General features: G+C 33.9%; 2 protein-coding genes across 2 annotated transcripts in view; one reads left to right on the top strand and one right to left on the bottom strand.

Annotated features, from left to right (window-relative positions):
- Positions 1-14,174, bottom strand: part of LOC117169989 (transmembrane protein 68-like) — a 21,062-nt gene extending 6,888 nt beyond the window's left edge. Inside the window, exons 1-5 of the mRNA XM_033356506.1 lie at positions 14,122-14,174; positions 12,807-12,863; positions 11,182-11,320; positions 8,047-8,141; positions 3,125-3,486 (exon numbers count right to left, since the gene is read on the bottom strand). Coding sequence (XP_033212397.1) covers positions 3,125-3,486; positions 8,047-8,141; positions 11,182-11,320; positions 12,807-12,849 — 639 coding nt within the window. The 5' untranslated portion in view covers positions 12,850-12,863; positions 14,122-14,174. The remainder of the gene's footprint in view (positions 1-3,124; positions 3,487-8,046; positions 8,142-11,181; positions 11,321-12,806; positions 12,864-14,121) is intronic.
- An 11,622-nt stretch (positions 14,175-25,796) lies between these two features.
- LOC117177200 lies at positions 25,797-26,419 on the top strand. Its single transcript, XM_033367737.1, has 2 exons — positions 25,797-26,077; positions 26,179-26,419. The coding sequence occupies exons 1-2, from the start codon at positions 25,797-25,799 to the stop codon at positions 26,417-26,419; spliced, it is 522 nt and encodes a 173-aa protein (XP_033223628.1).
- The last annotated feature ends 1,138 nt before the right edge of the window (positions 26,420-27,557 follow it).

Below are 27,557 nucleotides of genomic sequence, written 5' to 3'. Positions count from 1 at the left end.
GGGCGCATACTTTGAATAAAATATTTGTTATCATTCTCTTGAAATAAATGTGTTTTTTTCTTGAAAAAATACCGGTTTCATATGTATACACCTGGTAATATGTCGTTGGGAAATGTTCCGACGGCATAGAAGAATACGAGAGTAGTCGTAATTTTGAAAGCAGGCAGATTTGTTATAATTCACCCCAGAATTTTCGTCCTATTTACCTTACGAAGCAGTGTAGTAAACCTACTTGCAGGACAACTGAAGCAAAAAGGCCTCGTGATTGAAACCTTTATTTACAGCAAAGGAGCCTACAACTACACCTATAGAGAGGTTATCAGGAGGAGGTTATCAAAAGTTATCGAACTGCTTTATCTGCTCACGAGTCAAGGCCACCAAGTTATAGGTTATATGGTCGACATACTGGTTATCGTGTACAGTCAGTATCTGTATGTGCTCTTCGAAGTAATGCAACAAGTATTAAGGATAGTAGATTCGTGGTCCAAGAAGACTGGACTATCGGTAAATCCGAGTAAGACGGACGCGGTTGTATTCACCAGAAGGTATAAGTTGGATACCACGAGTACATAGGAACTGGGACGACAACAATTGGAAATCAAAGAACGAGATAAATATCTAGGAGTCATTTTTGATAAGAAGCTGTCATGGAACGAGCATCCGGAAAACAAGTGCAAGAGGCTAGTAGCGACTAGTAGACTAGTAGAGGCTCTGCAGGAGAGCACTGATATGGAGCCTCATAGGTATATTGCGACCCAGGCTAACCTTTGTGGCGCTAGTCTGGTGAAGTAGGGGCGAACTGTCTACTGTGAAGTCTCGACTCAAAGCTCAAAGATTAACTCTAACCGAGCGAAGTAAATTATTAAGTTCGAGAGGAGCGAAGTCAAATTCCTAACAGAAATGCTTATAGGAGACGGAAACCTCGGGTATCACATACATAAGATAGGACTTAAGGAGAGTCCCCTCTGTCGTCTGTGCGGAAGGGGAACATGAGACGGCTACTCATATCCTTGGTCACTGTTCCCCGGTTGCAGGGAAATGTTTAACACTCACAGGCTGTGGAGAGACACTATGGTGAGGGCTATGGGGTTACGCTTATGGTCATTAGGGGACGCAAAGGGATCACCCACGCGTCAAGGGCTGTTACGGTCTTAATCCAGAATAATTATAATATATATAATATCCACTCGGTCATTTTCCTTACTCGGAAGAGTGGTTTTGGTTATTTGATTGAATTTTTGATGTGTTGCGCGTCTCGGCGTCCTGAACAAATGTCTCAATGGGCACAAAGCCCAAAACTCAAAGGGTCCCAAGATAAGTCCCCCCGAAGTCTGTATAATGGGGGTATCGGCTCTACAAGTTCATTAGTTCATTATCATTTGTTCAGGACGCCGAGACGCGTAACATATCAAAAATTCAGTCAAATTACCGAAACCACTCTTCCGAGTAACGAAAATGACCGAGTGAACTTATAGAGCCGATACCCCCATTTTACTGACTTCGGCGGGCCTTATCTTGGGACCCTTTGTGTTTTTAGCCTTGTGCCTATTGAGACATTTGTTCAGAATGACGAGACACGTAACATATAAAAAATTCAGCCAAATTAACGGAAACCACTTTTCCTATACACGTATTACGGGGTCCTTTTCAACTGAAAGCAATCTTTAATCAAATATGAAATTGTTAAATTATCAGTTAAAAAAATTAATTTTCAACAAAGAACAAAGGAATTTTAGAGAAAATAGTTAAATCTACAATCAATAAAATAAATATTAAACAATGAAATTTAATTTTTAACTAAAAAAGGAACATTTATAATTAAAAATTTGAAATTTACATTTTCATTTAAAGAATAAAAAATAATAATTCTTCGCCTTTGAAAAATCAGCTTTTTGTTAAAACTTCATTCCTCTAATGGAAAGATTAACTATTTTACTGAAAATTTCTTTGTTTTTTTGTTTTTTGCAAGAAAAGTTTCCGTCATAGAGAACAAGGTTGTCTAGGGGGCAAGAAAGTGGCGCTGCTGGTCAGCTGAACAGATCCACAAAAACGTAGGAGTGTATGGAAAAAGTGGTCAGTACCCTCGGCTGTTAATTGTGTCATCTACTTCAGTCATTTTCTGTCTGTTGCAAAAATGTCGCAGGGCATTCGCTTCAGTTCGCTTTAAGTCACTCAGTGTTTAGGTTATGCGTGTTACGAAAATGACGAAGAAACGCAAGAGGAAGGGTTGGTTTTTCGAAGAGAAGGGAATCTCCAAATTGCGATTCATAAGTGCCCCCTGGCGCAATAGCAAGCATATGTCCCTCCTTCAGAAGAGAAGAACAAGATTCGACGATACCAGAACAAGCTTTTAAATGAAGTGAAATAAGGTACCTCAAAACATGGTATTTTAGAGAATTTACTTTTTGATCGGTAATTTAACGAATCTTTAAAAGAAAATACTGTCCATGTTCGATAAAATAATTTCGATTGAAAATAATTAGTTTAATTGTTATCTTTTTCAAGTATGATACCATTCACTTTACATCACGTAATTCGAAAATCTTTTAATAATACAATTTTCCATTTTAGATTTATACTTTGATATATTACATACTTAAAAATCAGTACTTTTACAAAGTTTGATTTTTGAGCACAAAAATATTCACGTTTATTATGACATTATGAAATCAAAATGGCAAAATAAACAAAATATATTTTAAGACGATTCTCGAACAGAAATGATTCACACGGCCCTGATTGTTTATGTTTTGGCGACTCCCGAGATATTGCAAAGGAGATACAGGGTACCACCGAAACGGTTTATATAGCGGGACTGCAATGTATTTTGTTGAATTTTGGTTGATCTTTTGTTGTGGAAATTTAATCTTTTTGATTGAAAATTGAACAATCTTGTTGAAAAATCGTTTTTTTTTTTGCTTAAAAATTTAATCTCAACTGAAAATTTAAATATTAATTGTTTTTATTGTAAATTTATCTTTTATAGTTGAAAATTCTACTCTTGAGTTAAAAGTTCAACTACTTTGTTAAAAATACATTTTCTGGTGGAAAATTTGTTTGTTTTTTGAAATTAATGTTTCAGTTGCAAATTTAACCATTCCATTTCGCATTAAAAATTAATTACCACTTTAGCGTTAAGAGCAACTTTAGCGAATCCAAGTCGTTTTTTCCACATCAGTTTATACCGCGAATCTCCAAATTGCGATTCATAAGTGCCCCCTGGCGCAATAGCAAGCATATGTCCCTCCTTCAGAAGAGAAGAGCAAGATTCGACGGTACCAGAAGTACCTTTGAATGCTTCAATGATCGGCGACCATCCGGGTACCTTAAACACAAACCGATCCACGACCGTATGGATCAATTTCGTGTGAATAAGTCCCATCCAGGCCATGAAATAGTAAATATCCATGGGAATCGCTCCGTGGTAGTAGACAAACAAAATCGGCTGGTCCACAGGAATATTCTCGAGTCCCACGACGTCGTAACCTAAAAAATAAAATTATTTACACTCAATACTGGACCAGATTTTTTATTCTTTACCAGCTTGGAAGAATAGAGAAGGTGACTACAGCACATTGGGAAAAAGTACATTTTTTGTTTCAAAAAACGATAAGGGCTACAAATATTAATCGATTTTACCTTTTTTATGAAAGTTAGTAAAATTCGGAAGAAAATTGTTGAGATCAATTTTGAAAGGTTTTTCACAGTTTGTTTCATCCCAAATCCAATCATTACACCCAAAGGGGCTGCAACTACTTTTCTACTAAAAGAATTAGTTTTTCTCAATTTTTTTTTATTTTAAGACTTGATAAAGATTTTTATTTATATCATATTAAATCCAACCATGGCATGCCAGAGATCAGGAACTACCTTTATAATAAGAGGATTAGGTACTCAATTTTTTGTTTTTTTTTAACTTTTATAAAGGCTGGTGGAGGAGGGCGAGAAGTTTCAGTCGGTGGATTACTGGTGGGCTGGTGAGAAATCAGTGACGACAGCTAATTCAACTGGTATTAAGGCCTAAATCAAAAGGGCATCTTGTTTCTTTTTTGAAATTTCAAGTTACATACAATCAAAATGAGTAATGAGGGAATTTTTACTAAAACGCGAGCTTTTCCCAGAGTGGGGTTGGACAAATAGGCAATCGTTATAAGTCGCATTTGATGAAAAGGGAAGTGGACGGAATTCAAGAGTTGAAATTCGGAATGACATATGTGTTAGAAACGAGGGAAGCGGAATTCGAGTTATCAAGAGAACATCAAAACACAGTATGTGACGGTTCCTGCAAGTGTGTGGAAACAATATAAACGTGACTTGTTATATTTTGAAACGCGATTAGAAGCAGATGATTCAAAAAGACAGTGACACTTTGAATTAAATCCACAAAGAAGTTCGCTAAGTTACGGACTTGGAAGGGAAGATGCAGTGAGGCGAGAAAATCAACATCAGACTGAAGTATAGAAGATTTTTCGAATACAATTACCAATTACCGTACTTCTGGATGCGTCAATCAGCACAAGTCGAGGCGGTAGGTCAATAAATGTATTCTGATCACGAAGAAGGGCAAACTAGGGAAATTTCAAGTACTTGATCCAAAACTTAAAATCGGATACATAATGAAGATTGACTCGAGTTTCTTGATCGTCAAGACTATAACGAAAATATCTCTGAATTTCGGGACCACGGAAATCGATGACACGGAGTCAAAACTCGTCAGGACGATCGAGGTGGAGGACGTGATAATGGCAACACGCAAAAAACATTCAATTATTTATGGGCGGGTGCGTCCACTGATTCTCAGAATTAAACATCTGAGAGTACACATCTTTTTGTGCAGCTTACGGTTTTTAAAGTGAAAGAATTTAGTGATAATGGAAAACCTCGTGCAGCAGAAATTTGACCCGAGGATATTGAGGACATAGCGAAACTTTTTGGATGGAGCTATCGACGATACTGAAGGCAGCGATTACTGGTTTAACATATACGGCTCGTGAATAGTGTTCTGCCAAACGTTATTTGATTAAATCGTAGGACGAATTGAAAACAAGATTTCGAAGAATTTTCATTCGAGACTATTATAGGTCAGGTATACAGCAGAACGAGGATACGGTGACGTATGTTGTGGATAAGATTTATCTTTGCCGAAAGTTCGATTCGGACTTTGTGGAAACAAAGAAACAAATTCTCTCTGAAATATGGTCACGGGATTTATATCAATAGTTGAGTTGACGCAGACATGCGTCTAAAGAGGAATTTCTGGAATACTTAACAGACATGGAGGGAGCAGAATCAGCAAAGAATTCGGACAAACCCAGAATTGAATTAGGATGACCGTGGGAAAAGATGTTGTAACTGCGGTGATTCGGGCCATCTTTCTCGATATTTTCCCATTAAGAAAAATAAAATTCTTTGCTAGAAGTTTAAAAACTAGGTCACATTACCAAGTTTTGCCCCGATGGTCAGAAAGAGACTAAAACTGAGTGAAAGACACAATTTACAGAAGTAATTAATGCTAAACCAAAACTGAAGAACGTTACAGACAACGTAACATATTTAATCACCGTATATGTCGATAATAGAAGTTTCGTGTGCCTTATTCGCCACTATGTTACAATGGATTGCTATTTTCTGATTAAAGAAATAAATGAATACGACTAACTTTTGTGGGTATCGGTGGACCTCAGATGATAATGGAAGTACTAGAGTTAATTTTTGAAATTACTGGGTGAATAGGACAATAGTTCCAACATTCGTAGTGTCTGATTGTGTAATTTGGAGTGGTAGACTGGCTGACCGAAGAAATCAAATGGAGCCTCTAAAAAGTACCCGTAAAGACCCCATTCGGTTCCTTTTTAAAAAACTCAAAAAAACATCAAAATCAACTTTCAAATTGTTGAAATTCGGATGTGTGTAGAATTTAACACGCGTCCCAGTGGGCACAAAATATGGCGACATCTTTACTACATCCTTACGACGTCTTTACGATAACTTTAAGACATCCTATGTCCATGTCATTACGGTGTCGTTACGATGTCGTAAAGACGTCGCCAAGTTGTGTGCCCACTGGGACGTCTTATATTACGTCTAATATTACTTATATACGTTTTATATTTTTTTAAAACTTTTTACCGTTGCAAAAAAAACTATTGCGATTATTCCGTGACCTTCTATAGGGAATTTTAATTTAGAATCCGAATTTCGACCATTTAAAAGTTGATTTTGCTGTTTTTTCGAGTTTTTAAAAAAGCAACCGGATGGGGACCCAATGGGGTCTTTATGGGTACTTTGTAGAGGCTCCATTCGGTTCCTTCGGTCCGCCAGGGCTTATGATTGGGGTGAGCTGGTAGAACCCACCAGGGGTTAGAAGGGCGGCGGATGAAGACCAAAAATGGTTTTGGAGAAAAGTAATGATCTTAAAGGATTTATCGTCAGAAGCGGACAACGAAACTTCAATGAAGGGAACGTAAGAATTGGCGGATCAGTGCATAGCTCCAATAACCAACTTCTTGGTTTCTACTCGATTAGAATTTAGATAAATGGAGGTCTTGATGGCGAATTATGGTAAAAAGGAATAAACATTCAAGGCAGGAGATGGGTGACTGAAAGCTTAAGGGTCCCCTTACTTTGGTATAACATTGAGGTCTCCATGGGGGAGACCTTTAAGGATTAAGGGTATGGAGAAAGTTGAGAAACCGTCTCAGAATTAAACCCGAACGACAACCTAAGGGAAATGACCTGATGTTCGGGAAAAAGATGTTCGCGGAGCAGCGGATTCAAATCTTGGATTTGGTGAATAAACACAGGAGTGCCTTTTCGATAAATACAGAAGAGCTTGGATGCACAATTGGGGCATCCGGTGGCGAACGAGAGACGATAAAATAAATGGTCAGAGAATGGAAGCGATCTGGGCTCTCAATGGACACAAAACCACAGTATGCAAGTCCACCGATGATGGTGAAAAAGAAAAAGTGGTCAAACAGATAGTCATTGATTTCAGAGTGCTGAATGCACAAAATGTGAAACAAATTCACCGGTGGATCAGAAGAAAACAGCCTTCGTAACTCCAGATGACATATGCCGTCTGATGATCAAGACTTTAGGTGAAGTGAAGAACAAAGTGGCGTTGGTTTATGTCGACGATATTATAATTCCAGTAAATAATTTTAAAGGCCTAATAGAATGATTATAAAAAGTGTTAGTGGCATTAGAGAAAGCTGTTCTCACGTTAAATCCAATGCCATGCATATTTGGGAGTTTCTGTTCGAATATCTGGGATATCGAATTTCAGCCGAAGGAATTCAACCGTTATTACAGAAGTTAGATGCGATTCGCGACTTCCAAATTCTACAAAATGTGCATGACATCAATCGACTCATTGGGCTAACAGGATTTTTTCGATGTTTTCTGCCAGGATTCGCTGCGAAGAGTGGTCCTCTGACAAGACTGATACAGACAGAAAATCTGTTTCAGTGGCAGCAAATGGATAAAAAAAGAGAGGACGAAAGGGGACGAAAAATGGTAAATCGAAATGGTTGAAACTGAACGTTGAAGGATAGTGGTACCAAAATGCGTGAGAAAAATTATTGTGTATAGTATAACGATCTGCGGGATCATTTTGCGGTGATTCGAGTGATCGGCGAAATCATGAGATACTATTGGTTCCTTGGAATAAAGCGGTATGTTGAAAGACATATTTCTCTGTGCCCAGATTGTGTTCTGAGGAAGTGTCCGGCTGGATAGAAGCAAAATAAACTGCATCCAATTCCATTCAGTTCAAAGTCGTTTAAAGTGGTCCATGCTGATCAACGTTTGCCTGGTTATAGATTCTTCTAATTATGAAAAAAAAAATTTTACCAGAAAAAAAACTTATTTTATAATTGTATAAATTTAGGACCAGATACACGTTTCTTAGTGCATCTTATTTAATTTCCCAAAATTTCCACGCGATATCGCTTTTCGTGTGAACGGAAGTGGGGTTTGAAAAAAATGTAAACAAAATTTTGAGGTTGCGCTCACATAACCTTAATAAAGATTTATATTTTGTACCGTGCCAAATCCAGCCATAGGTAGCCCAAATGGCTGCAACTACTTTGACTATTGTTTCCTTAGCTACGTCATCATAAGGCTGTCCTAATATTTTTCTGAAATTAAAAAGAAAATTGATTTGTTAAATCAATTGCTGGAAATAAAAAATTTAATATATTGAATGTAAAACTTATGGGATTCAACGTGTGGAGAGATAAGGAAATAGATCTTGTAGTTGCCGAGGGAGAAACAAGTCTGAACCACTTGGTTATTTGAAATAGTAATCTAAATATTGCAGTGTAATCTGACGTGATTCAAATCAATCCCAGTTTTCACAAGTGATGCACGTATAATACTAACTCATCCACTTGCAATCTGAAGTAATCGACTTGTAATCTAGAATATATAATCCCGTTCTAATCTGGATTAAGTTACTTGTTATATGGGATAAGCCAGAGAAATTCACCGGTATTCCAATTATTGCGGAGTAATTGAGGTAATTTCAGTAATCCACTCAAAATCTAGAGACATCCACTTACAACACACACCCACAAAATATTTTTTTTCCCAAATCTTGTATGCCAATATGATATTCATATGTATTTTTCCCCGCTCAAACCGAATTTGCAATCCGTTTAACCCCTACACGTCAGGATTTTGACATAACCTTAAAAACACCCAATAAACCACTGAAAGCGCAAAAATTATTTACCCTATACCATTTTCACCCTCCTTCCCTCAATCTGATAACCCTACAACCTTATGGCTTCATAATCCCCTTACCTCGTAATAATAACACCCCATAACCTCAAAATCCCGTAATTTTATTCACAAGAAAAATCTTGTTTGGAAAAACAGAACTATTTCGAGAGTTTTTCTTGTGCAAAATGGTCATAGGTAAGTAGCTCTAGAACCCCGAGATCTGATAATACCATAACCTCAAAACCCAGAAATCATAAGAGATACGTGAGTGAAGTCATGAATCAAGGTCTACTTCATTACTATTTTTTTTAATCCCTCTCAGACGTCTCTGATACCACAGTATGCTTGTAATCCAATATCTTTTTTCAATATTTATGGAATTGAACTCTTTCGTGGTAGTTTAACAACCCTTATTTACGATATCGTAAAGTCAACGAAACGACATAGACATAGGATGTCGTAAAGTTGTCGTAAAGATATCGTAACGATGTCGTAAAGACGTGGCCAAATTTTGTGCCCACTGGGAATTGTTGAACAAAAAACCACTAATACTACTACTACTACCGCCACTACTACAATTATTTCGATATAGATTCTCTCTTCTTACTAAAAATTAATTTTTTAAAGCTGAAAATTAAACTATTGTATTTTTAATTTTAGATTTATAATTTTTATGTGAGAATTGAACTATATGGTGGCAAATTTACGTATTTTGGTATATACAAATTGGCAGAAAATTAACCTTCTCATTAAAAATTTATCTTTTTTGGTTGAAAAACTCTGCTTTTCTTCTTTTGTTTTAGAAAATCAATTTCTTTGCTTGAAAATTTAACTATATTGTTGTAACTTTGTTGTCAAAAAATATTAATTTATTTTCTTTATCTAAAAATTTAAGTATTCCATTTTTAGTGTTAAATTTAGATCAAGTTGAAAACTTAGCTATTGAATTTAAAATTCGTATCTTAATGTAAATTAATTTTTTCAGTTGAAAATTTAACTATTCCATTCTTAGTTGAAAGTTAAGGTATTTGTTTGAAAATGCGTTCATTTTTTCTTGCTCGACTATCTTTCTTTCTGTATAAAATTAATTTCTTTGATTGAAAACTTATCTATAATGTTGGCTATTCGTCTTTAGAATGAAAATTAATTTTTTAAAGGAAAACTTTATTATTATTTACTTTGATTGAAAATTAATTTCTTTTTTCAATGAAAACTAATTTTTTTATCGCGAATTCAACTACTACTACTAATATTCGTGTATTTTCTTAAAAATTCCTCTTTTTTGTAGGAAAATAATCTGCTTGAAAGAAAATTCATCTTTTTGGTTTAAAATTAATTTTTTGTACATAAAACTAATTTCTTTCGTTGAAAACTTAACTATATTATTCAAAATTCATATTTATTAAATAATTTTTTCGCAGAAAATTGATGTTCTTTATTTGAAAATTAAACAGTTTGTTTGAAAATTCGTCTTGTTTCGTTAAAATTTTGTAACTAAAACGTCAATTTTTTCGAAAAAAAATTCATGGTTTTTTTGAAGTTTCGTCATTTTGAATTAAAAATTCAACTATTTTGGTACAAAATTCAATTACTTGGTTGACATTTATTTTTTTGAGAATTCATATATTTTTTAAAAGTTCGACTTTCAGTAGCAAATTAATCTTTTTGGTTGCAAATTGAACTATTTGGTTAAAAATTAGTTTTTTTCTACAAAATGAATTTTTGTTGTTGAAAATCTGACTAGATTGTTGAAAATTCGTTTTTGTTTATTTAAAATTAATTTTGTTATCTAAAGAATTTAAATATTCTATTTTTATTTGGAAATTGATCTTTTCTAGTTAAAAATTTAATAATTTGATTGAAAATTCATGTAATTCAGTAAAAAACTCTACAATTTTGTAAAAAAAGTAATTTATGGATGGAAAATTAAAGTTGTTTATTAAGGGTTCGTCTGTGAAGGTTAAAAATGTAATTTATTTCCGTAGACATTTTTTGTTTATATTCATGTATTGCGTTGAAAATTCCTCTTTTTTGGTCAGAAATTAATCTTCTTGTTTAAAAATTCGTTTAGTTTTTTTAGTCAAAATTTAATTCTTTTAATAAAAATATAATTATTCTATTTTTTGACGCAAATTCATTTTTTGGTTGAAAACTGATCTTTTATGGTTAAAAATTAATCTACTATGTAGAAAATTTAAATATTTTGTAAAAAAATTAATTTTTGAATTCAAGAATTCAACTGTTTCATTTAAGATTCATCTTTTTAATAATAATTTTATATAATCCAGAGTATTTCAGCTCCGCTTGACCAAATTTTCCGAATTTGTTTACCCCTCGGTAGTTGTTAAATGAAAAATCGTCTCAATTTTTCATTTTTTGAAAATAATTTTCTTTAGACATTGTAATCTTTGTTATAGTTTCAATTAATTAATTATTATCTTAGGATATACATACCTGTACATTTTGTAAAAAAATATTATCAATGAAGTAAAGTAGGTAAATATAAGAAAGAGATAAGGGAAAAAAACTATGATGATAACTGGCGGTAAAAGCCACGGAATCCATGGCGTGAAATCCAAATCTAGGTAATCCACTGAAAAAAATAAATAAATAATGCTAATGCTAAATTATTAACTTTTTTCATAAATAAATTATCATGTCCCTAAGAACTAAGTCCTTTTTCTACATTATTTAAATCGATTATCACAAAATTATATAAATCCCCAGTTGGCACAAAATTTGGCGACGTCTTTACGACATCGTTACGACATCTTTACGACATCTTCACGACAACTTTACGACATCCTATGCCCATGTCGTTCCAGTGTCTTTGCGATATCGTAAAGACATCGTCAGATCATACGACTTATTTACGATATCGTAAAGACACTTTAACGACATGGACATCGGATGTCGTAAAGTTGTCGTGAAGATGTCGTAAAGATGTCGTAAAGACGTCGTCAAACTTTGTGCCCACTGGGTCACCTTCAAATTTATAAATAAATTGGATCAAAATGTACATAATAACAGGAACTTATTAAATAATACATAAAATAATAAAAATTATCTATTGAAGCGTTAGTTCTTTTTTTTATTCGGAAATTCATCCTCGGCAGCGCTAAAGTCATATTTAAATTTCTATTTCTACTCTTTTTAATTCTTTTCAGATATTAGGTATTTATTATTAAAATTTAATAAAAATTTTAGGGGCAGAATCTTTTATAAATGGAATAAAAAAACTACATTTCAAATTCAAATTTGAAATTTTCAAATTAATTTACTACAACCGAAATAGATGGCTTTAAACCATAAAAACTAAATTTTAAATCCAATTAGACCAATTTTCAACCAAAATGTTCAATTTTCGACCAAAAAAGATGCCTCTTAAGGAAATAGTTACATTTTCATTTAAATAAATAAATTTTCAACCAAATAGTAAAATTTTCAACTAGAAAAGATTAATTTTCCACAAAAGATAGAATAGTTCAATTTTCAGTTACAAAATTAATTTCCAACCTGAAAAACAAGAAACTTTCAACAAAAGAGATGAATTTTCAATCAAAATTTTGAATCTTCATCCACAAAAAAATGTTTTTTTAATAAAGTGGATCAAGCTGCAACCACGACAAATTTTTAACAAAACACTTGAATTGTTGATAAAAAAAAGATAATTTTCACCAAAATTGTTGTATTAAAAAAAACTAGATAAGCTTTTGACCACATAATTAGATTTTTTAATCAAAGAGGTAAATTTGCAATCAAATAGTTGAATTTTTAGCTAAAAAAGAACAATTAATTATTATTTATATACTATATTTATTATTTATTTTTTTCTAAAACTATTTTGAATAACTACTTATCATGTTTTTTACTTTAAATAAATACTTTTAAGTTCAATCATTTAAGACAATATTGTTATCATCATGGTCTAATTATTAATTTAGAATCCAGTTTTTGTACATTTAAACTTAAAATACGAAAATGTTATTAAAAAACCCTGGATCAATTCCCGGATAAAAAAACTAAATTTATGAACTCTAATAAATAAAATACGAGATGAAATAATAAAAATCACTCACCAAAATTTTCTATACTAGTCCAAAAATCCGGGATGGAAAACATATTTCAACAAATGCCTACATTACAGAAAAAATAGGATGATTGTTTAGGTAAAAAAAAAATTTTTAATAAAAAAAGTTGAGTTTTTAAAATAAATGTTGAATAAAAAAAATTAAACCAAAAAATAATAATTTTCTAACAAATAGTTACATTTATAAACAAACATTTTAATTTTTAAATACAAAGATGAATCTTTAAACCATACGACAAATTTTCAACAAAAGAATTGAATTTTCAACCCAATAAAGACGAGTATTGAACTCAATAAATGAATTTTTAACCTAAAAAGATACATTTTAAGAAAAAATGGATTAGTTAAATGTTGAACCAAAAAACTAATTTTCAACTAAATAATCAAATTTTAAGCTAAAGAAATAAGTTCTCAAATAAAATGATAAATCTTCAGCCGAACAAATTTTTTTTATCAAATAGTTAAATATTTAACAAAACTGTTGAAATTTGAACTCAAACAAAGCAATTTGCTACAAAATAGATAAATTTTCAAACAGTAGTTGACTTTTCTACCCAGAAAGATTTTTCATAAAGGAAAGAAAAAAATCAACCAAATTATTAAAGTGCCAAGCTGAAAAGAAGAACTTTTCACAAAACAATTTAATTTTCAACCTGAAGATATGAATTTTAAAAAAAGTTAATTTTTAAGCAGAGAGTTGACTCTTCAACCAACAGTTAAATTTTTAATCAAATTGTTAAAATTTTTAAACAAAAAAAAATATTTCTACGAGACGGATAAATTTTCCTCAAAATAGCTGCACTTTCTACCAAAATAATACTATTTTTTACCCAAAAAAACTAATTTTCAACAAATTAGGATGATTTTTTTAACAAAATTATTGAATTTTTAACAAAATAATTTAATTCCCAACCAAAAGAGATGAATTCTTACCCAAAAAACTTATAGTAGAATTTTCATGTAAAAGGAATTAATTTTCAAAGATAAAAACGAATTTTCAAGCGCAGGAGACAAATTTTCAATAAAATAATTGAATTTTTTAATATAAAGAAAGATTTTTTAATCTCAAGTGAAAAGACATTTTAAAAATACTCTTAAATTTTCAATACTAAATTACGGGTTTTGTAAAAAAAAATCGATTTTCTATTATTTTTATAATGCCTCTTAAACAAAATTGTTGAATATTCTACAAAATAATACCAATTTTGAACCAATAATGTGAATTCTCAACTAAAAATAGAATATTCGAAATGATATGTTAAAAAAATAAATTTTCAAAATTTGTTGGAAAAGTTTATAAATACCTTCTTATGGTTCTTATTCAGCCTTCTGTGATTTCTTCTTCACGAACAAACACTTACTGAATGAATTACAGGAAAAATATTTTTTTAAATCCTCGAACGGTATGAAAATTACTCAAAAATTAAAATTTATTCAACAAAAAAGTTGCTGATAGAAAAATCTTGAGTGACGCCGAAACAAAAAAACTGGCTATTCTTAACAACTCTAGAGGTCAGATTTTTACAAGGTTGAATCCTTATTGTACAAATAATTATTTATTTCATTGTATTTTCTCTTAAAATTAATTATTTAAAATAAAATATCATTTTTAAATTAAAATTAAACCCAAAAGTTACAGTTAAGCATAACGAAACTTTAACAAAAACTTACTTGTTCAAATTTTTTAAATAAGTCCCAGTTTACCCTTCTATTTTAAATAATTAAATACCCTTTTTGCCCATTTTTTTATAATACGCATCATCAATTGATCAATCGATTTCAATTTCAGGAAAAACATAATTTTTAATACATAATAACAATTGTTAATAACTATTTCTTTTACCAAAGTTTTTCAATAATTTCAGGTTACCCTTCTATTTTGATTGAATAATAGTCCTTTCTCCAATTCTTTTTTATAATACACTAGAATTACTAATCATTCAATCAATTTCAATTTTGGGGGAAATATAGTTTTTTATTTAAAATAACAATTTCAAATAACTATTTATTTAGTCCAATTAAGGAAAAAGTTTAGGTTACCCTTCTATATTAATTAATTACTGTTTTTGCTCAGCCGATTTCAATTTCGGGATAAACATAATTTTTAATACAAAGTAACAATTTTTAATAACTATTTATTTTATCAAAGTTTTCTTAATAATTCCCGGTTACCCTTCTATTTTGATAAATAATAGTCCTTTCTCCAATTATTTTTTATAATACACTAGCGTTACTAATCAATCAATTTCAATTTCGAGGCAAATATAATTTTTAATCCAAAATAATAATTTCAAATAACTATTTATTTAGTCGAACTTTTTAAATAGTCCAGGTTACCCTTCTACTTTGATTAATTAATCTCTCTTTCTGCCAATTCGTTTTTGTACACTAGCATCATCGATCGAATGTGGAAGATTTTGAAGCAAAAATTTAAACAAAATTTAAAAATAATTTGAGTATGTTTAAAATATATTCAGATGCTTTAAAAAGATTTACAAATAATTATGAACTAATAAATAAATTAATTACACATACATATATACCGTTTTAATAAGCCGTTATAATAATAAAAAAAAAATTCCCGCTCATTTCCCGGTTTTTTCTCGCTCCACAAACATTTTTCGCGGTCAATACAATTTTAAAAATCGAACTCTATTCTAAACAGTAAAAGTGTAAGTAATAAAAAATAAACAACAAATAAATTGAAAGGTACTAACACTTTTCTCAATAATTTCAACTTTAATGAATTTAAACTGCAAAATTGCGAATTTTTAACATTCATAAATTATAGAGTTGAAAGATTTAGATTAAGTTCCAAAAATATAAATCAACGTTAACATTTTCAATACTCTGAATTAAAAAATCAATCAATGAACTTTAGAAATTTTGAAAATTATATTATTAAGTTACTTTAGACTAGAGACTAGAAACATTAAAAAAATTTTAATTTAAATTTTTTTCAACTTGAAAATTCTTTAATTATTAGTTACACTATTTTTATTTTAGACAGTTCAAGCATCCTTGAAAAGCTTTAAAATTTTGCTACAAAAACTTGAGGAATCTAGAAGTTGTTTTACATTTTTTCAAATTTAAAAGTATTTTTGAAATTTTTTGAGAACTTCGAAATAACTTTCTAAATTTTCATTTATAAATAAAAAATTAAGCACTTATTATTTTGAAAGCTTTATTCAGAAGCTTTTTAAGAATTACAAAAGGTTCCAAACAAATAAAAACATTTTTTGAAAATTCCTAGGAAAATTGAAAAGAGATTTCCAAAATTGTCAAAAAAGACCCTGGCAGATTTTAAGGTTTTTTTAGAATTTGCAGGATTTTCTCAAAATTATGGTAAAAATTCTATTGATTTTAAATGATCTGTAGAAGTTCTGAAAAAAATTTCACACACTTTATTTCAATTACTTGATATCATTTTAAGTTTTAAATTAATTTTGAATCTTTCTAAAGCTTATAAATATCACTGGAAATTACTCAAATTTTTTCTACAAATAGTAAGTGTTCAATTATTATTTATGCATAAAAATTTAACAATTTCGCTTAAAAATGAAACATTTTTTTAATATAACAATAAAAATTGTAACGTTACAATTTTAAAAACTTTTTGAGATTTCTATGTCAAACAATTAAGTTTTAAATGGTTTACTTTTAAATATTTTGCTTCAATTTACTCAGCTTGAATTGACCGTCCAATATTGCTGAATATTAAATAATTGTGCTTTTTCTTAATTGAAAAATTTCAAATATAATGGCTTAAAAATTGAATAATTTATACTTAAACAATATTTTTAATTTAATAAAAGCCTTTCATTATGAATATACTATTATTAACTTATTTTCAAGTTAAAAATAGTTTTTAAAGTTTCAATCACACCTTTGCATTTTTTGAATGACTAAGGCTTTCAAATTAAAACAGTTACAATCTGGAAATTCTTAAACTTTGAACGGATTTAGTATCGTTTTATCAAATCAATTATTGTTCAGTTTCTTATACTTGAAGTACAAATCCATTTAAAAAATATTTATTTATTTATATTTACAGTTTATAAAATAATACTGATTTTTATCAAAAATGTTCCACTTCAAACGCTTTTAATTTTTATTTGTTTAAGTCTTCAAGACTGCACTTAAAAATTCTTGAAATAAAAAAAAAATAGCGCCTGAAAATAAAAATCTAAAATGAAGAAGTTTTCAAGTAAAAGATTTTCGAATTACGCATTGTAAACTGAATGATATCATAATTGAAAAAAATATCAATTCAACTAATTATTTAAAAAACTGTTGAACTCGAACTTGGGGAGATTTTTCTTCTGAAAATTTATAAAAGTTCCGGTCAAGAAATAAATTCACTGTCATTTCCCGGTTTTTTCCGTTCTCCGAAAATTCCTGGCCATTTCCGGGTTTCCGAGTTTTAGCGAGTGACTCGCACATATTATGAATAAAGAAGAACGATGCACGAGTTTTTTCTCGCAAACCCGGTAAACGCCAGTCACACCGTAAAAAATTTTTAACGATTTCAGTATAAATAATTTTTTTTCTTGCCAACGCTTTTTACTCTACTTTTTGTTTAAGAGCAAGATTTACTACAATCTAAACGTTTAAAACGTTTATATTTCGTAGATGATATAACTGGAATATGGCACAATTGGATTTCTGACAAACTAAAACGTGTACTTGTAGCTGTAGCTGTATTTGTATCTGAATGAAAAGTCACTTTAATTTAATATGTCCTGATGCAAATTCATAGACTTGGTCAGTTAGTTTATTTGAATGAAACTGCGCGTGAATTAAACGAAATCAAGTACTTGATTCTAAAAAGGTTTGCAAATTTTTTAACTAATTCCAACAAAAAGTTTTGTATGGTGAGTTAAGATGTGATTTATCCCTTAAACGGCACACTGGTGCGAATTCGCACCAGCATAAAAAATATAACGAGCTGGTATTTTTTCTACAACTGTCTTCAAGGTCTCTCACTAGTAATTTCATTATGTCCATAACCCCTTAAATACACCACGCGTAAACTGATATTTAATTGCCTGCAAGCAGCCAAGTAAGTCACTTTAAAAGTTTTAAGTTGTGCAAATTCGCACAAGCGTGCCGTTAGAAGGTGCCAAGTCGTGTTTTATGAAAAATCGTGAAACGTGTTTCTGTGCCTCAAAGAAGATCTTTGATAAAAAGGTAAGTTAATTTTGTTCATAACTCTGTCTATAAATGAAAAGAAATATTACAAACAATAATATATAACATTCCATGTGTCAGTAAGAATATTTCATGAATACCACAAATTTCACAATTACTCACTGTTGTTAGACTCCAAATTGACATGATAATATTTATTTTTAACAATATATTTTTTTGATACTAAGAATGGCAGAGAACAGAAGTCTTTACAATTTTTCAAAATAAAATTATGTTATTTTTTTAAATTAGAAATAAGCTTTTGTTCTTTTCTCTACACATTCTGTTACTTTTACTCTTTCCTAACGTACCCTCACATCGCACATCACTGCTTTGACCCAGGTCCCGGATCAATCTTTTTCCCAATCACCCATTTGGAGTGATTCACAAAGTCATTGGAAAATAAATATCTTCCAGGTTTTACGTGAAAAATACTATATTTACAATCATATGCTCGTATACTACAAAATAACAATTTGTGCTGTCTTCCACTCATTATATATTTCATATGAAAATACCGAAAATCTGATACATCGGAAAAATGCTTAATATAATTTTATCGCATGGGCATATTTTTTTCAACAAAAAATTATGATTTCTTTTAAATTTATATTTTCGAAGCACACCTACCTTTAATAACAGTTTTTTTATGATTTAATATAATTTTTATTAAATTTAAGTTGCTTAAACGGATTGAGCGATATTTTTGCCCTAAAATCATATATTTATACGTATATTTTAAATATTATTTTCATCCTCAAATCTTCAGATGTAATGCCATAATCCCAATTCGCACCAATATGCCATTAAAGTATGCTGGGTTGAAGTGTGCCGTTTGAAGGTTAAAGACAATAATATGTAAATTTAAGGATAGTAGTAGGTTCGTTAGTATGCTGAGCTCAAATAAAAGGCTCAAAGAATTTTGATTTTCTATGGTGGTCCAGAATTTCGTGTATGCCTCAATTCAGGTTTTCCGACACATCGCGTTTTTTCGGGACTACTCAAAGTGGCAAATTGAATGGTAAGTCCGAGGCTTCTATTATTCTTTTAATTAACCTGATTTAAAAATGTCTTCTTTGTAGCATTCTGGATGTCGCGGTTGAAGATTAATATTCACTCCACCGAGACTCTGGAAGAGTCTCGGTGGCCCATGCGGTGAACACTAGCCTAGCAAGGGAGTTGTTCATCTCCGGAGAGTCGTGGGACCGGTACCTCTAGAGAAAGAGGTTTTCTCTAAGTACTTAAGGCTGTTGCTCTTGGTGGTTCGGAACCCAACTTAAACTGTAGGTCCCCCTTCCACCACCAAGTAAGTGTGTGGAGGGTGTGTAAAGGAATAGAGAAGGTGTAAAAAAAATGTAAACCCTTAGGGGACACATTAGAAGCTTCCATTCCATTAGTAAGAAAAGGTGATGAGAGATGGTTACATTTTTAATATTTATTCTATGCGCATCTTCGACGTATTCAAAACTCAAATTTCCGCAGATAACAATGCGTGATGCAGCACGCAGGCCGCACGGCGTGAGAGCGCGATATGTCTGCGGGAGTACCGACACAGTGCCCGCACGACTTGCAGCTCGTACGTAAATCCCCACTGTACCCGCAAACGGTGTGCGCGATGTGCCAGATAGCATGTGACCGTCATCGCGGGAAGGCGTCGCAGTAACGTGCGGATTTAAAAAAAATCTGTAACTTTCATTTATATCCTGTGTTATAATTCTGCAAGAGGAAAGTAACACTTCAACGTTATTTATCACGTTAAAATATATTCTTGTAAATAGAAAACAGTATGATCAATATGTTTAAATTTATTTCGAAATATGTAAACAAAAAACTTGGAAAATCCATACAAGAAATAGAAGACCCCATTATACAAGGGAGTCCTTTTTATCAGAACGTGCCATAAATGATTACAATGTAAGAAACCTTAATGCTTAAAAATTTTCTTTTAAAGATTATATAACTTATTCAATTTCTTTTCAGGCAATATGAAGAAGACGAAATTTTACGCTATAATTATATTTCATTCTATTATATTATCTATAAAGAAATTCGCTTTTAAAATATATTCTATAGCTTACTCTAAAGCTCTGCCGTTTAAAATATCGCGCGCGCATGTCAGTTGTTCAGATGCGCGGTACACTGAAAGCATCTTTTCTGCAAGTACTATGAGGACGTTGAGTGCTCATAGTTCGTGCTGGTCCGTGCAGCAGCCGATCGCGGTTATATTGCTCGATATTGTTTACGCTTCTATTGAAGCAGTTTGAAATCATACAGGAAAAGTGTGCCTGTAGTAAGTATGTAATGAGATGCAATATTTATCTCTTATATATCGCTAACGCGCCATGCGACGCATATGCTACTCAATTGTTGACACATCCGTCTCTAATCTTGCCCTTACGACATGCGGATTGATCTGCGCGTCACGCCCGCGCCATGCGGGCTCCATGCGGACATCTTGCTATCTGGATCTATTTCATAATTCCAATCTAGCGTTTAATTCCTCCTGCTTAATTTAAGTTACACGCTCCTCTCGCCCTGGGCTAACATTAATAAACTTATAATTTATCGGTTCATAATGTAATCTCAAGTCTACTTCGGTTTCGTTACTAGCGTAGGAATTATCTTCTACGGGAATGTCCACCTGTTTTTTTTTTGTTATCGCGGTTATAATTTTTATGGTGTTTTTTGGGATAAAGTTACAGTCATATTCCAAGGGATAGACCTTATCGTCGAGTTGGAGGGAGCTGTTGGGCAAATTCAACTAATAAGAGTAAAGAATGGTGTTTCGAAGAAGCCTTTCTCGGGTATAGGAAAATTTTTTGGTACAATTACAAGGAGAGGTTCTTTCCCTTGAAATTTAAAATTGGTGACTTCGATTGCCCAGCGCTTATCATTTCCCATTGAAAACACTTTGTTGAGAAAACTTCTCTCGCATTTCCGCCCGTTGCGATGGGTTGATACGAGCTGGCTCTACAGGCACGGAGGTCGCGTTTATGATGCACTTTGGACAGAAAGAATTTTGCTATAGAGCGAATTTCTTCCTTATGAATATTTATTGCAAGTTTAATTTTAGATATCCGATCTGATAATTTGGGTAGCATGCCAATTATACCTGCATTAGTAACTACGAGGCGGGTATTTTCCGTCTCTGAAGATTGATTTTTCTGAATTCCGTCTGCCATGGCTTCGTTTTGTTATTAGTGTGTTTATGTGTTCAAGGGAAGAAAACCCTTTACGATTTTTAAAGAATCGATTTTTTCGCATATTTCGAAAGTACAATATATTGAGAGTATACTGGAGAAAGGAAAATCGAAATATTAAATATTTACGCAGCTATCGCATATAATTGAGAGAACCGGGACTAAATACAATGAACTAGAGACTCTATAAGAAGGACGGACATTGGGTGAAAAAATGGCAGACTATTATAGTGCTGCGATGTGTTTTCATGTGTTTACAAGTCTATAAAAAGCAAAACACATTTGAAAATATAAAGAATGAAATAACTTGAGTATTAATAACACAGGCCGACCCTCTTACCCAGAAACCAGAATATACTTTTCCGAAGGTTTTTGGCATGCTGAATCCGAATCTGAGGTCCAAATTTCTCGATTGGCTCTGGTTTCCAAGATATTTTAACCTAAGAGTGCAAAAACAACGATTTTGCCCTAAACAGAGATAAATACACAAACATACAAATTTCAAAACGTGATATCTCAGCAAAAACAAAATATATTTTAGCAAACTTACCGGCATTCGAAAGGGCAAGACTTGTACTTTAAAATGACGTTTATGATTTTTTGTGTGAATGAAAATATTCGATGCTACATAAACTCAAATATAAGCAAAAATTGCTGTTTTTGCACATTTAGGTCAGGATATCTCGGAAACCAGAGCCAATTGAGAAATTTGGACCTCAGATTCGGATTCATCATACAAAAAACCTTCGAAAATGTATATTCTCGTTTCTGGGTCAAAATCTTGTCGGCCTGTGTAATTAAACGTGGAATATGTAGAATAATAAAAATGTTGTAAGATTTCGTGTGCAGAATTATTATTATTGAATAATTATTAATAAATAGATAATGATTATACCATTTATCAATAAATAAATAATGTAATAATATTAATAATTAAATGTTTATAGAATATAAATAGACTTTTTTGTTTGTTTTTAGGTTACAAAATGATCGACTGTTTCGTACCGTTGCATGCGTCATAATCTTATTTCTAAAATGCAATTTCAACAATTCGATTTGTGCATTTCTATGGAGTTTCTAGTTTTAAAAAGTTTAAGGATTCGAAACAACTTTTTCGCGCAAACGCACCCATTGTCACGGCCATTTTCCCACCCTGACTCAAACGCGCCAATAAGAAGGTCGGGACGTGAATGGCCAGTCTCTATTCGTATAGGATCTCTACTATGAAATAGCGCTAAGTACCATCGCAGCTGTCTGTGGTATATGGGAGGTGAACCCCTACTTGGCGTGTCCCCGATGACGGATAGGCGAATGCTGCCTGGAAACAGAGCGTAGGATTGAAATAAAATAGGACCCGCGGACCAAACACACCTGATCTGTGTCGAACTTGACCCACTGGAAGTGCTTCGAAGCGGTTACGGGGAAGAAGCTGCTGTGAGCTTGCTCTGCCGATGCGTGAGTTGCGGTCGGACATCAGGAATCCAGCCCCTTCGGGCCCTGATCAGGATGTCCGTTTCGACTGCAGAGGTCGAAAACAGCAGTGCTCCGAGTGAGTCCGGTCCGTCCGTGCATTCCGGGAACGGTTAAAAGAAGGCTGGGCCCCAGGGTACTGTGGTAGGACTGCTGTCCGAGGTTATACATGTTCTCAGTTTTTCTGGCTCGCCCGTCCACGCACTTAGTGCTAGATCAAATTGTTATGTTTACTACTCAAAAGAATAAACCAAATGAAAAGGAGAATCACAACATCATGGTCACAAAAATAACAGACAACAACGAGGAAAATGAGGCGATAACAGGCGCAAGCCTCAGATAATTAGAAAAACTTTTTAACAAGTATAAATATCTCGAAGATGCAGTAGAAAAATCTCTCGATAAAATCAAGAAGATTTTTGACAAAATGCAATGTGATAAAAAGACACATGGGAAGAAGAACCTTGATTCTTGTGTAAAAAATGGACTAACCAACGTGAAAATTAATTTTGAATCCCTCGAGCAAAACCGAGAAATGTCCCAAATTGTTACAGAAGAATTAACGACCATCGGCACTGGGCGCTCAGCCATAAGGTCCATAGCCACACCGATCAGCTGTTCGGCTCCCGCAAATCAGTGGGCTAAAATTCCAGGGACTTCGAACAAGAAAAAGAGGAAGACAGCGGGCATACCAAGCCCAAATGGTGACCACCTGGACCACGGTGGAAAGGTGAAGAAAGACGGTAAGAAATAACTCGGAGGTTGGGAAACAGGAAAATGTACGTAAGCGTAGGAGAAATCCCCCAGAATCTGTTTTAATTAAACCAGCTGAAGGCCGAAACTATGCGGATGTTCTCAAATAAATTCGGTCATTAGTCAAACCGGAAGATTCGGATGTGAGTATTGAGTTCATTAGGAAAACACGACTAGGGAATGTACTCCTATAATTGAGTGCATCAGCTGAAAATAAGGCCAAGTTCGGAGCAGCATTGAAGCAAGCTGTACAGGATGCTGAAAAAGTCCGCCAACTCCTCCCTAAGAGCCAAATAGAAATCCGAGATCTTGACATTCCCACTGAACCTGAGGAAATTCAGGAGGCAATAAAAGCATTCCTTGGACAGGAATGGAATGGAGAAATTAAAATAATTATGGCGAAGACTGACTTTTGTCGTTTTAAACAAGGCAGCAGCAAACAGGCTGGATAAAATAGTCCACGTCAAAGTAGGATCGGTAAACTGCACATTTTTGCATCAAACTGCAGCTACCACGATGCTATCGATGCCATGGATATGGTTATATCGCAGCAATTTGCCGTGAGGTCGACAGGGGAAGCCTTTTTTGGAAATGTTACCATGATGAGCACAAAGCTGCGGTATGCTCCAGGGCTCCGAGGTGCATACTTTGCGCAGGTAAAAAAGACGGTTCCACACTGGATTACATTCCTGGTTCTTCTACTTGCGTAAGCCACAAAGATGCCGCACGGCTATACTTAAAGGCCGGAAGATAACGATGGTAATTCAAGGAAACTTGGACCACTGTCAGCTGGCACAAGATATTATGTACCAGATGGCGTGGGAAGTAAAGGCTGACGTTCTCGTTTCAAGCGAATAGTACATGAACTTAAAACACTCAAATGGGTACTCAGATACCTAGGGGAGAGCTGTCATTTGGGTTAGAGACCCCAAAAAGGTGTCGGCCGACAGTTACGGGAAGGGAAATGGCTATGTATGGATCACAAGCGGAAATAGCGCTATAATAAGCTGATATCTGTCGTCGAATGAAGGCATAGCCATTTTTCGCGAAAAACTGAAGGCGCTAAAAAATCTTATCCGTGACCTAGACGTGGAGTTAATATTGGCTAAGGATTTTAATGCGAAATCCAGTGAATGTAGAATGACGTGGACAGACACTCGTGGAACAGACCTGGCCAAAATGGCCGCTAGCTTGGGCCTAACAGTGCTGAACATATTAATTCTTCAACCTTTAGAAGACCTTGTTACCGTGAGACGATCCCAGATGTTACGCTGGCATCTTCGGGTATGGTGGAAAAAATACAAAACTGGAGAGTAGTAGAATACTACAAGGCTAGTGATCACCAGCATATTAGCAAGGGCAAAAGCGTATAGAAGAAGAGCTGGAAAGGCAGTTAATTGGACCCGGTAGCACTCACAAAGGTGATCACGAAAAAGGGAGTGGGTATGTTATTTGAAATCACAGACATGGTGACAACGAAACAAGCAGCTCAGAAACTAGTCGAAAATACAATGAGTATCATTGTTAAAGGCTGTAATGCCTCAATGCCTCAACGTCCACGACAAAACAGCAGGGCTCCTGTGTGCTGGTGGTCAGAGGAGACAGATGACCTGAGAATGAAATTTCTTAAACTCAGACGTAAACTCTAAAGAATGAGAAAAAGAAATCCAGAGTTTGTAGGTCAAAACAACAAATACAATCTGGCAAAGAAAAAACTTAATTTCGCTATTAAGGAAAGTAAACCGAGGAAATGGAGAGAAATCTGCGCTGCTGTCGACACAGATATTTGGGGACGTTTTTACCAGATTGTCACTGGTAAGTTCCACCGAAAATCGCCTAAAGGCATAAAGGACCCGACAACGATATATGTCATAGTGAACGAGCTCTTCCCTAACAAACCGGAAAGAACCATCTTCGACGACAAAAACACTGTCGAAGCACCCTGGTTTACAGTCGTAGAACTAAACGAGTCATTCGAAAGTATGACAAGTGGAAAAGCCCCTGATCCGGACCGAATACCCGTTGAAGTCAAGATTATTACCAGGGACTGCCCATATCTGTTGCTGAAAATGTATAAATCATGCATTCAAGAGGGGTTGTTCAGCAACAGATGGAAAATAAAACACTAGTCCTCCTTGAAAAAGGAAAGTTCCCCCCTGTAAGATCGGCATCTTACAGGCCTCTGTGCATGCTGGATGTTGCAGGACAGGTTTTTTAAAAAATGCTTCGAGCCAGATGAGTACAAGGCGCGTGCAAGCGACTTTGCAGACCGCAAGGGCTCTGAAATATCTTAGCGCCATGGTAAACTAAAAGGTCACGTTTTGGATACAAATATGTAAACCCTCGTGAATATGCTTTCCTGACCGATGCCCAACGTTGCAGGACCAAGGAGCAACAAGCGAAAAACTCTCATGGCAGTCGTTCACTCCATTATGCTTTATAGAGCAGAGGTTTGGGCGGACGCAATGAAATTCAATAAGTATCACCCCAAACTAGCTTCAGTTCAAAGAAAAGGAGCTCTAAGAGTAAAGTGTGCTTATCGCACTGTTTCCAAAGCGGCGATTTTGCTCTTAGCTGGCATAGTCCCCATTAACCTTTTGGCTACCGAGAGGGTCTTTCAGGCTAGAAAAGAGATGAAGGCAAAGAAGTAGCGAAAGGCGAGAAAATCCGTACCCTATCTATCTGCGGGGGGGGGGGGCAGGTGGAATAACGAGGAAAAGAATAGGTGAACTGCCAATTTCATTAAAGATCCTTCGTAGTGAATGAGCAGAGAACATGGGGAGCTGTCCTTCCACCTAACATAACTGCAAAGTGGTCCCGATATGCGGAAGGGGTTCTGAAGGAAAAGAAGAACCAAAAGAAAGAACAGCTGAAAGTGTGTGAAAATCTGCTGATCCGTTGTCGAAGGCTAACGATCCGTAGTGTTATTCTAAGTTACACAGCTGAGGTTGACGCGTTACACCGAAATCGGGAAGAAAAGAGAAGATAAATCATTGTTTTTTATGCAAGATTTCCACTAATACTAACAAAAAAAACTGAACTTGCGAGTCAGTTACCTGGAGCGCTTGGAGTGGGCAACCTTTCTCATACAATACCTTTTTATAAACCTGTTATATCCTCAGCTTTGGAAAAGCAGAACCAATTTTGCGAGAAAGTTGAAGGTGCTATAGCTCAAAAAGTAATTGATCGATCTGGCTATGGGGTCGAAAATTTGAACATTTGATTAAAAAGCCAACATAATTTTTAATTTTATACTTTTTTATAATTTTATAGGTTTATTCTTCCCCTACGCATGTCAGTAATCAAAAAAGGACCCCGCACTAAATGTATGGGAAAATGGCTTTCGGTGGATTTAGCTGAAACTTTGTCATTTTTAAGGTTATAAGTGCCGGATGAAATTTCCGTAAAAAAAATTTTTTTTAATGGACAGTTTTAGCGCTATGCGGCGCTAAGCGTTCAAGACCAGTAAATAAAACGAATTACAACAGATTTTGTTACAAAAGCGATGTCAACATAGAATTCACGGTTCAGATGGTGGTCTGTCATATTTTCGTCTACACCGTTGACTCATATAGCGCGCTTCTCAAAACGATCAAACGCTAAGCGCCCAAGATTTTAACTTGACTAATTAATCACTTCTTTAAAGGCAGAAATGGTACCCACAGTAACATTAGTAACTAGTGCGCACATACCGATAATAACATTCTACCCTTTTGCAAGAGGGTTAAACGCTAAGCGCTCAAGATCAGCGAATAAGACCAATCCTAGTAACTTTAGCGACATAAGCGATGTCTGTATATGAAACACGCATCAAGAATTGGTCAGTAACATGTTTAGCCAATGACAATATGAGTCAACACCGTTGACTCATATAGCGCGCTTCTAAGAACAGCCAAACGCTAAGCGCAGAAGATGTGAACTTGACTAAGAAATCACTTTTTCAAAGGCCTTTCACAAAAGAAATGATAGACAAGCATACCGTCGTCGATTGAAATAATGAGTGAATGCTGCATGATGAACGACTGTCACTTTTTAAAGCAAACAGCGAACGACTTCAGAATGAGCGACGACCTGAAAGTAGGCCTAATGACTTAAAAAAAGTTGAAACCTCGGCATTCACTTATTAT

This window comes from Belonocnema kinseyi, chromosome 1 (genome assembly GCF_010883055.1).
Source record: "Belonocnema kinseyi isolate 2016_QV_RU_SX_M_011 chromosome 1, B_treatae_v1, whole genome shotgun sequence".
NCBI lineage: Eukaryota > Metazoa > Arthropoda > Insecta > Hymenoptera > Cynipidae > Belonocnema > Belonocnema kinseyi.
The sequence above is the reverse complement of the archived record's forward strand: the minus strand, read 5'-3'. Positions and strand labels throughout refer to the sequence as shown.